Source organism: Scyliorhinus canicula, chromosome 12, assembly GCF_902713615.1.
Source record: "Scyliorhinus canicula chromosome 12, sScyCan1.1, whole genome shotgun sequence".
Lineage (NCBI taxonomy): Eukaryota > Metazoa > Chordata > Chondrichthyes > Carcharhiniformes > Scyliorhinidae > Scyliorhinus > Scyliorhinus canicula.
The window spans coordinates 121,436,886-121,449,997 of record NC_052157.1 but is presented as its reverse complement, the minus strand read 5'-3'; the positions used below and the strand labels follow the sequence as shown (position 1 = coordinate 121,449,997).

The window sequence follows — 13,112 nt, the reverse complement described above, 5'->3', positions numbered from 1 at the left end:
CCAAAGCAGTGCTACCTGTGAGGATAAGGACAGTTGGAAGGGCTGCCAAAATGCAGACCACAGCACCTTGGAGCAGGAGGCTGTCCAAAGAGTAGAGGAGAAGGAAAATGTGTAACATGATAGTTTTCAGAGGTTCAGTAATTAGGGCGACATAGCATCCTTTGTAAGAAGGATCGAGAGTCTTCCTGATAAAGTTCCCGATCTGGTGCCAGGTTGAAGGACATCTTGAATCTGCTTTAAATAATATTGGAGATGTGGGGGTGGTGGACTTCCAGTCATTGTGATTCAGATTGGTGCCAATACCACAGAGAAAAGTAGACAAGGAGTTCACCAGGAACTAAATTAAAGAACGGAACCTCCAGGGTTATAATCACTTGAGTATTACCAGAAGTGTGCAAATTGGCATAGGGACAAGTAGATTTGTTGAACATATGGCTGAAGGAATGGTTTGGAAAGAAGGATCCCATTTAATGGGATATTGGCACCAGTATCGGGTAAGAGATGAAAAAGTAGTCTTGATAATAACTCAAAAAACAAATGGAAAAGAGAGTAGAATAACAGGCTATGATGTTTGGCCCCTCAAAAAATGTTATGTGCATGCAAGAGGAACCAACTGAATGAATTGCAGGCACAAATTCAACTTGGAGTCTATAACATGATAGATCTGAAGGAGACCTGGTTGTAACATGGTCAGTACTGGTAATTATACACATCATGCCACCCCAGGAAAGATAAAATGTAGAAGGAAAGAAGTAGCCTTAGTGATTAAGGATGAATTTACTTCAGTGATGAAAGGATATAATGAGAGGTAAGCAGGCACTGGAGATTTTCTGGGCAGAAGAGGGGTTATACAGTGTATAGTCCTGGTTGTGTTTGTGAAGTGGTAGATAGTATAAATTCAGAGATTAGTCAGACTTTCAGCAAAGGAAGAATGCTTTTGATTAGGGATTTTAACTTTCATATAGATTGGAATAAACAAACTCACATTTGTCAGAAGATAGTGAATGTCTGGTATAGTTTTCTGTAACAATATGTCCTAAAAAACAACAAGGGGGTGGGCCATATTTGACTTGGTAATGAACCAGATTTAGTTAATCACCCCATATGGTGTGTCAGTCTTGATCTAATACAATCATAAAGTGATCATGTTCAGTGTGGTGTTTGAAGGGAAGAAATGTGCAACACCTATTAAGGTTGTAGATTTAGATAGAGTGGACTTATTGTGATGAGACCTAGATTGCCCACAATAAACTTGGCAAATCTGTTAATGAGTAAATTAACATATCAAAACAAAAAAAAACGTAATGCTATACAGAACCAGATAAAACCCCTGAGAGTTGCAAGAGATTTTTTGCCAAAAGCATACAGCATGAACGACTAAGAGACAAGAGATAGCATAAAAGCCAGAAGATGAAATGCACACAAAATGCAAAAAATGACACCGATCCTGACAAATGGGAAAGATACAAAGAACAGCAAACGGTGACAAAACAGATAGAGCTATAACAACAGAGAATGAAAAGAAACTTGCAAGAGACATCAGAGTCGACACAAATTTTATGATTACATTGGGGAAAAAGAGTATTGTCTGCTTGAAACTGATCATGGTATTATTATCAGTGAAAATAAGGAAGTGGCTGACATATTGAATGTTTACTTTGCGCCGGTATTTACAAGCAAGGAGAAGGTCAGCATGCCAGAAATCCCAAGGAAATTGCACGGTTGCAAAGTGGTTTGCACTGTTGTTTCACACCTCCAAGGTCCCAGGTTCGATTTCCTCTTGGGTCACTGTCTGTGTGGAGTCTGCGCATTCTCCCCGTGTCTGTGTGGGTTTCCTCCAGGTGCTCCAGTTCTCTCCCTGTTAGGTGAATTGGACATTTTGAATTCTCCCTCTGTACCGAACAGGCATCAGTGTGTGGCGACGAGGGGATTTTCACAGTGACTTCATTGTAGTGTTAACGTAAGCCTATTTGTTACAATAATAAAGATTATTATTATTATATTGATTTAGGGTCAAATTAATGTAAGCAAAATAACAGTAATGTAGAAAGTAGAGACAATAATGAGTGGCATCCCTAGGACCAGATAGTTTCCACCCCAAGGCTTTAAAGGAACATTGACAATGCCTTAACTATAATCCTCCAAAGTTCCTTCACTTCAACAGATTTTAGATTGGGAAATTGCATATGTTACTCTGCTATTTAAGATAGATGAGAGAGGGAAAGCAGGGAATTGTAAACCAGTTTGCCTAACACCTGTTAGGGAATTACCAGAATCTATAAATTATGCTTTGGGTGACTGAATACCTTAGATTTTCTGCAGATCAAAGAGAGTCGGGGTGAACCGGTTAGGTTAGTATGGTATATTCGCTGCTGACAATGCAGTCTGCTTTACATTGGAGTGACCAAATACAGATTGGATGATGCTGTGTAGAAAACCTCCATTGGATCTGCAAACTTGACCCCAAATTTCCACAAGCCTGTCATTTTAATTCGCCCCCTTTTTTTTCACGCTAACCTCTCTGTACTTGGCCTTCTGCCGTGTTCTAAAGAAGTTCAGTGTAAGCTTGAGGAATGGCACCATAACTTTGATTCAGCAATTTACAGCCTTCCAGACTTGAATATTGAATTCAATAATTTCACATTGTCACCTCTGCCCCCATTTTGTTTTGTTTGTCTTTGAACCCTTTGGTGTTACTCCCATTATTTGCTTTTGGATATCAACTATTCATCATACTGCCGTTCATGCCTTCTTTAGACACCATTTTTTTCTTGTACCATTGCCTCTCCCTGTCTTCCACTCTTACAGACCCTCTCTTTTATTCTTTTCCCAACATTCCTACTTTCACTTGCTCAAAACCACTTTTTCCATTCGACCTGAAATTTTTCTCATTCCTTAGAAACAAATATATGTTTCTGGAACATACCTCTTCATTCAGCTGAGGAAGGAACAGTGCTCCGAAAGCTAGTGATTTGAAACAAACCTGTTGGACTTTAACCTGGTGTTGTAAGACTTCTTACTGTGCTCACCCCAGTCCAACGCCGGCACCTCCGCCTCATTCAAAAGGGAGTTAGATATAGATCGAGGCCGAGCGAACAGGTCACGACACCGATGGATCAGGGTTCATTTTTATCTTTCCTGCTGCGCTCTTTGGGGTGAATTAATTTGATGAACTGGTTTTTAAGGAGCGCCCCTTAATGCAACACTCCGAGCCCCTTGTTTGGTGCTGGAAAGGTTTGCCACTGGGCGACCTTTCGGGTGAACTGTATAAGTGTGATCCAACATCACGAGAGGGGAGAATAATGTCCTTCCGTGTCACATTCGTAACCCAGGCTCTTCCAACTTGCTGCTCAGAGGGCTTACAGAGAGTAAGTAAGTATGGATGGGTGGGTGGGGTGGAGTTGGCGAACAGGGATTAAGCGTTTACCTCAAGTATGCTGTACACTGCAAGTTTTCAAATTCCAACGTTAATTTTCTGTTGATGTCTCATGAACAATTGAATTGTGGGTTTGGTGTCACATTAAAGGTACTTTTTTTTGAACAAAAAAAAATAAAAAAAATAAAAAAAAGGGAGTTAGACTATTACCGGAAAAGGAAGAATGTGCATGGCCACGGGCAGAAGGCAGGAGACTAATACTAAGGAAATTGCTCATTTGGAGAGCTGGTGAATGCATGAACGGCCACCTCTTATCTACGCTGTAACATTTCTGTGTTTCTGTCATTGAACATTGTTAATGGTATGAGCATGCTTTCTTCAAACCATTGCTGAAAACACACTGTGGTTTAAAATAGAAAGCATTATCATTTATGTAGTGCTTTATGTCCTTCGTATTCCTGAAATTTGAAGTGCATTTTCAATTTATAAATATTTTTTGTGTGTCAGACTATTCTGGTACACAGCCTGATACTGTTAGTGCTGCATTCCAGCCCTATGATGGTCCAAATGCGAAGGTACTTAAGTTAAATTAGGAAGTTATAAGTAAAAAGTATTTTTTTAAACCAAAGAGTAATGGAGTTATATTAATTACGAGTAAAACGGACGTTATAAGCTGATTAGATCATAAAAACACCTTTTCGGCAGCCTGCCCTACATTAGGTAGAGACCCGTAACTGATTAGGAAGAGCGCACAACTTTGGTTTAAATAAACGTCCATGTAATTTGAATTGCAGCTAGCCTTTGAAATAGGTATCAAAACTATGTGGTGCCATGACCTTTATTATTCTTTGAATATTGCCCATTTATTGTATGTGAAAAGGTGACAAAACTTTATTGTTTTTGTAAATGTATTGAGATCAGGAAATATCGAAAATATTGAGCATCTGCTGCATTCCACTGCACACAACCATCCATGCCCTGAAACTATTAACATGGCACTAAAGCCCAATGGAGTATCAAACACTGTGGAGAGTTATCCACTTAATTATATAATGAGAATACTAATAAGCTTCATATTTCCACTCGCTTAAATCCAAAAAAATGATCTGACAAAGTTATTTTAATGCTGAATTATCATGAAGAGTTTCTTGTAAAGACTGATTTTTGCAATGCAGCAGGTTTTGTCCAAGTAGAACAGTGGGGCACACAACTGAAGTGGGGCCTGAATGGCGCAGTTGTCAGTGCTCCTACCTCCTGAGCCGGAAACCCCTGGGTTTGATTCAACTTAAGGAGTTGATGGCTACAGGAGACGCCAGCCACGAGTGTAGGTGTGCTTGCATGTATCAGTGCCAGCCTGGATAAGTTGGAAGTGTTAGTGACAGGCAGAACATATGTCTGTAAAACCCCCCATAAAACAATGTCCCAGACACCACTATCACCATTCCTGGGTATGTCCTGTCTCACCGGCAGGACAGACCCAGCAGAGGTGGTGCCACAGTGGTATACAGTTGGGAGGGAGTTAGGAACATAGGAATTCGGAGTAGAAGTAGGCAATTTAGCCCTTCAAGTCTCGTTCAGTCAGATCATGGATGATCTCTTCCTGGTCTCAAATCCAACTCCCCACCTGTTCCCCATATCCCTTTAACACGTTTTTAAATATATATATATTTTATTGAGGCATTTATATATATTTGCACATCAAACACAATCGGGCTGCAAATAATCAATACAACTAAATACATAACCCCCTTATACACCCCCCCCCCCCCAGCTGATATCTTAACTGTTCTCAAAGTCAATGAATGACTGCCATCTCCGGGCAAACCCCTCCACAGACCCTCTGAAGGCGAACTTTATCTTCTCGAACCGAAGAAACTCTGCCAGGTCATTCACCCGCACCCCCGGTTTTGGCGGCCCCGAGTCCCTCCATTCCAATAAGATCTGTCTCCGGGCTACCAAGGAGGTAAAGGCCAAGACATCGACCCTTTAACGCCTCTTTTATCAGATATGTATCTATATCCTTGAAACCAATTAATGATTCCGATTCCACCCCACTATGGGGCAGCAAGAACCACACTTTCACCACCCTCAGCAAGAAGTAGTAGAAATGACAGGATATATAGGATGAATACGTGACTGAAAGGATGGTGTCAGTGTGAGGGTTTCAGATTCATGGGGCATTGGGACCGGTTCTGGGGGAGGTGGGACCTGTACAAACTGGATGGGTTATACCTGGGCAGGACTGGAACTGATGTCTGAGGGGGGCTATTTGCTAGAGGAGTTGGGGAGTGTTTAAACTAATATGGCAGGGGGATGGGAACCGATGCAGGAAGTCGGAAGGTAGTAAAACGGACAGAAACAAAAAGCAGTAAGGGGGAAACTGTAAGGCAGAGAAGCCATAGTCAAAAATCAAAAAGGGCGACAGTACAAGGGACAGTGACTGAGGGGAGCTCAGTGAATAGGCTCAATAATACTAAAAGGAACAAAACGGGAAGTAAAAACATATGGAAAGTGACACGGCAGGTTGGTACTTGAAGATATGGGTTCAACGACAAGGAAAATTAGGAGAAAAGTTAAGAGGAAAAATAACTTTGGAGAGGTTACTGATCAAGGTGTTAAGATTCAAAACGGAGGTGTAAAGGCCAACATACTTTACCTGAATGCTCGTAGTATTCGGAATAAGGTTCATGAGTTGATGGCGCAAATCATCGTGAATGACTGATGTAGTGGCCATTACTGAAACATGGTTAAAGGATGGTCACAACTAGGAGTTAAATATCCAAGGGTATCAAACTATTCGGAAGGACAGAGTGGATGGTAAGGGAGGTGGTGTAGCTCTGTTATTTAAGGATGACATCCGGGCAATAGTAAGGGATGACATTGGTGCTATGGAGGATAAGGTTGAATCCATTTGGGTGGACATCAGGAATAGCAAGGCGAAAAAGTCACTGATAGAGTAGTCTATAGGCCACCAAATAGTAACATTATGGTGAGGCAGGTAATAAACAAAGAAATAACTGATGCATGTAGAAATGGTACAGCAGTTAACATGGGGGATTTTAATTTACATGTCGATTGGTTTAACCAGGTCGGTCAAGGCAGCCTTGAGGAGGAGTTTATCGAATGTATCCGCGATAGTTTCTTAGAACAGTATGTAATGGAACCTACGAGGGAACAAGCGGCCCTAGATCTGTTCCTGTGTAATCAGACAGGATTGATTAATGATCTCATAGTTAGGGATCCTCTCGGAAGGAGCGATCACAATATGGTAGAATTTAAAATACAGATGGAGGGTGAGAAGGTAAAATCAAACACTTTTATCAAACTGTTCTATGCTTAAACAAAGGAGAGTACAATGGGATGAGGGAAGAGCTAGCTGAGGTAGACTGGGAGCAAAGACTTTATGGTGAAACAATTGAGGAACAGTGGAGAACCTTCCAAGTGATTTTTTACAGTGCGCAGCAAAGGTTTATGCCAACAAAAAGGAAGGACGGTAGAAAGAGGGAAAATCGACCGTGGATATCTAAGGAAATAATGGAGAGTATCAAATTGAATGAAAAAGTGGCAAAGATTAGTGGGAGACTAGAGGACTGAGAAATCTTTAGGGGCCAACAGAAAGCTACTGAAAAAGCTATAAAGAGGAGGAAGATATATTATGAGAGTAAACTTGCTTAGAATATAAAAACAGATAGTAAAAGTTTCTACAAATATATAAATCAAAAAAGAGTGGCAAAGGTAAATATTGGTCCTTTAGAGGATGAGAAGGGAGATTTAATAGTGGGAGATGAGGAAATGGCTGAGGAACTGAACGGGTATTTGGGTCGGTCTTCACAGTGGAAGACACAAATAACATGTCAGTGACTGATGGAAATGAGGTTATGACAGGTGAGGACCTTGAGATGATTGTTATCACTAAGTAGGTAGTGATGGGCAAGCTAATAGGGCTAAAGATCGACAAGTCTCCTGACTCTGATGGAATGCATCCCAGAGTGCTAAAAGAGATGGCTAGGGAAATTGCAAATGCACTAGTGATAATTAACCAAAATTCACTAGACTCTGGGGTGGTCCCGGCGGATTGGAAATGAGCAAACATGACACCACTGTTTAAAAAAGGAGGTAGGCAGAAAGCGGGTAATTATAGGCCAGTTAACTTAACTTCGGTAGTAGGGAAGACGATGGAATCTATCATTAAGGAATAAATAGCGATTCATCTGGATGAAAATTGTCCCATTGGGCAGACGCAGCATGGGTTCATAAAGGGCAGGTCGTGCCTAACTAATTTAGTGGAATTTTTTGAGGACATTACCAGTGCAGTAGATAATGGGGAGCCAATGGATGTGGTATATCTGGATTTCCAGAAAGCTTTTGACAAGGTGCCACACAAAAAAGCTGCTTCATAAGATAAAGATGCATGGCATTAAGGGTAAAGTAGAAGCATGGATAGAGGATTGGTTAATTAATAGAAAGCAAAGAGTGGGGATTAATGTGTGTTTCTCTGGTTGGCAATCAGTAGCTTGTGGTATCCCTCAGGGATCAGTGTTGAGCCCTCAATTATTCACAATTTACATAGATGATATGGAGTTGGGGACCAAGGGCAATGTGTCCAAGTTTGCAGACGACACTAAGATGATTGGTGAAGCAAAAAGTGCAGAGGATACCGGAAGTCTGCAGAGGGATTTGGATAGGTTAAGTGAATGGGCCTGGCAGATGGAATACAATGTTGACAAATGTGAGGTTACCCATTTTGGTAGGAATAACACCAAAAGGGATTATTATTTAAATGATAAAATATTAAAACTTGCTATGCAGAGAGACCTGGGTGTGCAAAAAAGTTGGTTTATAGGTGCAACAGGTGATTAAGAAGGCAAATGGAATTTTGTCCTTCATTGGTAGAGGGATGGAGTTTAAAACTAGGGAGGTTATGCTGCAATTGTATAAGATGTTAGTGAGGTCACACCTGGAGTATTGTGTTCAGTTTTGGTCTCCTTGCCTGAGAAAGGACGTACTGGCGCTGGAGGGTGTGCAGAGGAGATTCACTAGGTTAATCTCAGAGTTGAGGGGGTGGGATTAGGAGCGAGGTTGAGTAGACTGGGACTGTACTCGTTGGAATTTAGAAGGATGAGGGGGGATCTTATAGAAACATTTAAAATTATGAAGGGAATAGATAGGATAGATGCGGGCAGGTTGTTTCCACTGGCGGGTGAAAGCAGAACTAGGGGGCATAGCCTCAAAAGAAGGGGAAGTAGATTTAGGACTGAGCTTAGGAGAAACTTCTTCACCCAAAGGGTTGTGAATCTATGGAATTCCATGCCCAGTGAAGCAGTTGAGGCTTCTTCATTAAATGTTTTTAAGATAGAGATAGATAGTTTTTTGAAGAATAAAGGGATTAAGGGTAATGGTGTTTGGGCCGGAAAGCGGAGCTGAGTCCACAAAAGATCAGCCATGAACTCATTGAATGGCGGAGCAGGCTCGAGGGGCCAGATGGCCTACTCCTGCTCCGAGTTCTTATGTTCTTATGAGGTTCTGTGGGGCATCAGCAGCAACAGAATAGTTTTCAACCCCAATCTCCAACCTCATTGCCTGGCATATCCCCATTCTATCATTACCACCCAGCCACGGGATCAACCCTGGTTCAATGAAGAGTGCAGAAGGGCATGCCAGGAGCAACATCAGGCATATTGAAAAATGAGGTGTCAGCCTGATGAAGCTACAATACAGGACTACTTGTGTGCCAAACAGCACAAACAGCAAATAATAGACTGAGCTAAGCGATTCCACAACAAACGCATCAGATCTAAGCTCTGTAGTCCTGCCACATTGGATTTGGATTGGATTTTTTTTATTGTCACGTACCGAGATACAGTGAAAAGTATTTTTCTGCGAGCAGCTCAACAGATCATTAAATACATGAAAAGAAAAGGAAATAAAAGAAAATATATAAGAGGGCAACACAAGGTACAAAACGTATATGGTGGTGGGCAATTAAACAACTCACTGGAAGAGGAGGGTCCACAAATATCCCCATCCTCAAAAAATGGAGGAGCCCAGCACATACGTGAAAAAGATCAGGCTGAGGCATTCGCAACAATAGTCAGCCGGAAGTGCAAAATGGATGATCTATCTCGGTCTCCTCCGGAAGTCCCCAGCATCACAGATGTCCATCTTCAGCCAATACAATTCACTCCATGCGATATCAAGAAATGGCTGAAGGCACAGGATACTGCAAAGGCTATGGGCCCTGACACTATCCCGGCCATAGTACTGAAGACATGTGCTCCAGAACTTTCCACACCCCTAGCCAAGTTGTTCCAGTACAGCTGCAACACTGGCATCTACCCAGCAATGTGGAAATTTGCTCAGGTGCATCCTGTACATAAGAAACAGGACAAATCCAACCCAGCCAAGTATCGCCTTATCAGTCTACTCTCCATGATCAGCAAAGTGATGGAAAGAGTCATCAACAGTGCTACCAAGCGGCACTTACTCAGCAGTAACCTGCTCACGTACGCTCAGTTTGGGTTCCGCCATGGTCACCATCTCCTGACCTCCTTACAACCTTCAAACATGCACAAAAGACCTGAATGCCAGAGGAGAGGTGAGAGTGACTGCCCTTGATATCAAGGCAGCATTTGACCGAGTATGACATCAAGGAGCCTTAGCTAAACTGGAGTGAATGGGAATCGGGGAGAACTCTCCGCTGATTTGGAGTCATACCTGGCACAAGGGAAGATGGTTGTGGTGGTTGGACGTCAATCATCTCATTACCATTACTGAATCCCCCACAATCCGTTACCATTGATCAGAAATCAACTGGACTAGCCATATTAATACTGTGGCTACCAGGACAGATCAAAGGGTAGGAATTCTATGGCGTGTAACTCACCTCCTGGCCCCCGCAAAGCCTGTCCACTATCTACATGGCACGTCATAAGTGTAATGGAACATTCAAACCCTCCACCAATAACAAATAGTGGCAGCCGTGTGTACCATCTACAAGATGCACTGTAGTAACTCACCAAGGTTCCTTAGACAGCACCTTCCAAACTCATGAACATAGCCATCTAGAAGGACAAGAGCAGCGTATGCCTGGCAACCCCACCACCTGGAGGTTCCCCTCCAAGTCAGTCAGCACCCTGACTTGGTAATATATCGTGTTTCTTCACTATCGCTGGGGCAACATCCTGGAACTCCCTCCGTAACAGCACAGTGGGTGTACCTACATCTTTGGGACTGCAGTGGTTTAAGAAGGCAGCTCACCGCCACCTTCTGAAGGGCAACTAGGGATGGGCAATAAATGCTGGCCTAATTAGCGACATCTACATCCCGTAAATTAAGTTTTAAACAAGGATAGTTGATATGAAAGTTGATTGCGGTGACTCTGTGTAACAGGAAAAAAGCCAAAAGAGGACGAGAGAGAATGCTGGTGAGAGCTGTATAGGTACATATGAGAGCAGATTTTCCAAGCTAGCTGAGGTGAAAGAGCATTGTTTAACCAGGTATTGAGTCTAAATCCTGATCTCTGTAGGTTCAGCTTTACACAATACTTGAGCTCACTGTGAGCTCAGGAGGAGAAATCTAACCAAAGTTTCTGCAGCGAGTATTATCCAATGACCCTGTTTATGTAGGTGAAGGGTAGTGCTTGGCTGACATGTCTTGATTTTGAGTATTCTATCTACATATAAACACTTTTAAAAATAAACATTTTTGAGTGTTGATGAATGTGATAGTTCCAAAAGACACTAAGTACTCCGAAGGATTAATCAACGCCATTTAATTTCACTGATGTATGCCAACAGAAAAACATTGCTTTCAGTGTTTTTATTGCACTTCACTGCTGTTGCAAACAGTATACTTCAAACATTCGCTTCTTTGTGAATTTGATTGCTCGTTAGCAGATTTATGCTCATTCATTAAGAATGGCCACTTAAACACAGTACCAGAGGCTGACAGACATCTGTGTAACAATGCCACAGCATGTGATTCCATGAGTAGGGGGGGGTGGCAATTTACAAAAAGAGCAAAGAAACAAAAGATTGTGGAAGAAATGCTTGTGTGTAGATGGGTAATTCTGATATATCACCACTTGAGGGCAGGTTTTCTGTTTGCAGCCCATGATTTTCCAACCATTAAAATCCATGAGCAGGAAATTGTGGATTACACGTGCACACAGCTATTCAGTATGCACTCCTGAGGCAAGGGTTTTCACTAGGATGTACGTTAGAAATATCAGTACCCTGTATGTCCTCAGACAGCTGCCTGTTTCCAAATTCTGTTTTAAAAGTTAAGTTTTTTCTTGTATTCAGCCATAAGAGGAATGCCGTATCATTAAGCACAGGGGCGGAACAGTAACACAGTGGTTACCTTTGTTGCTTCACAGCGCCAGGGTCCCGGGTTCGATTCCCACTTGGGTCACTGTCTGTGCGGATTCTGCACGTTCTCCCTGTGTCTGCGTGGGTTTCCTCTGGGTGCTCCTGTTTCCTCCCACAAGTCCCAAAGGACATGCTTGTTCGGTGAATTGGACATTCTGAATTCTCCCTCTGTATACCCGAACAGGCGCCGGAGTGTGGTGACTAGGCGATTTTCTCAGTAACTTCATTGCAGTGTTAATGTAGCCTACCTGTGACACTAATAAAGATTATTGTTATTGTAGTAGTAGGATATATCACAATGCAATACCATCTGCGGGTTTCTCCGTCGGCGGGATCCTCCGCTTCACCGGCAAGGTGCCCACGCCCGTGAGTTTCCCAACGACGTGGGGTGGCCACAATGGGAAACCTAATTGGCTGGCTGTGGGAACGGAGAACCCCGCTGCTGGCGGGGGCATATCAGAATACGGGGCTGGCAGGACGGAGAATGCCACCCCATGTCTTTTGTCCCTGCTGAGTTGCCTCGGGGAGGGTTTTACACGATCGCATGGGTGATTTTTAACTGAACCCAAGAGTTTTGAATATTGGGAATGATAAATTACTTGTGTACTTGATGCCTTCTGCTGGACACTCATAACAGTATTATTTTCTCCAGACATCTGCGGAATGGTGCTGTGATATCACGCTGTAGTCAACCGGAAATCAGCTGGTGGGGATGGAGGAATGCAGATGATGAATATCTGGTGACATCCATTGCTAAAGCCTGCATCTTGGACCGAGGAACCAAACTGAGTGGAAAGAGCACAAATGAGGGAACTTCTCTGTCTGACACGGACTTTGGTGAGGCATCTGCGGAATGGTGCGCAGAAATTTCTCTTCTACTAATTAAGAAACTCGAGAGCTGTGTATTGTCAGAGTGCTTTTTATTTCCTCTTCAGGGTATTAATTCATACTGGAATATATCATGAATTCCTTCCAACGGGGCAGCACGGTGGCACAGTGGTTAGCTGCCTACGGCGCTGAGGACCCGGGTTCGAATCCCGGCTCTGGGTCACTGTCCGTGAGGAGTTTGCACATTCTCCCTGTGTCTGTGTGGGTTTCACCCCCACAACCCAAAAGATGTGCAGGATATGTGAATTGGCCACGCTAAATTGCCCCTTAATTGGAAAAAATAATTGGGTACTCTAAATTTAAAAAAAAAAATGAATTCCTTCCAACACCTCACCTATGATTGTTCAACATAGATGAGCCTTATTCAACGTAGGTTAACCTAGACGATATGTGGACATATCACAGCCAAACTCGTTCTTGTTCTTTGCAGTGTTCACACATGCATCTCCCAGTAGATGTTACATAGTGAGAACGAATAG

The 13,112-nt window shown here is 42.6% G+C and overlaps 1 protein-coding gene across 4 annotated transcripts in view; it reads left to right on the top strand.

The window, feature by feature from the left end:
* The window catches only part of mtmr4 (myotubularin related protein 4), a 198,281-nt gene that overhangs the window by 163,313 nt on the left and 21,856 nt on the right, over positions 1 to 13,112 (top strand). For all 4 annotated transcript variants that reach the window (XM_038813960.1, XM_038813962.1, XM_038813963.1 and 1 more), the window contains one exon: positions 12,398 to 12,582. In XM_038813960.1, the coding sequence (XP_038669888.1) occupies positions 12,398 to 12,582 (185 nt within the window). The remainder of the gene's footprint in view (positions 1 to 12,397; positions 12,583 to 13,112) is intronic.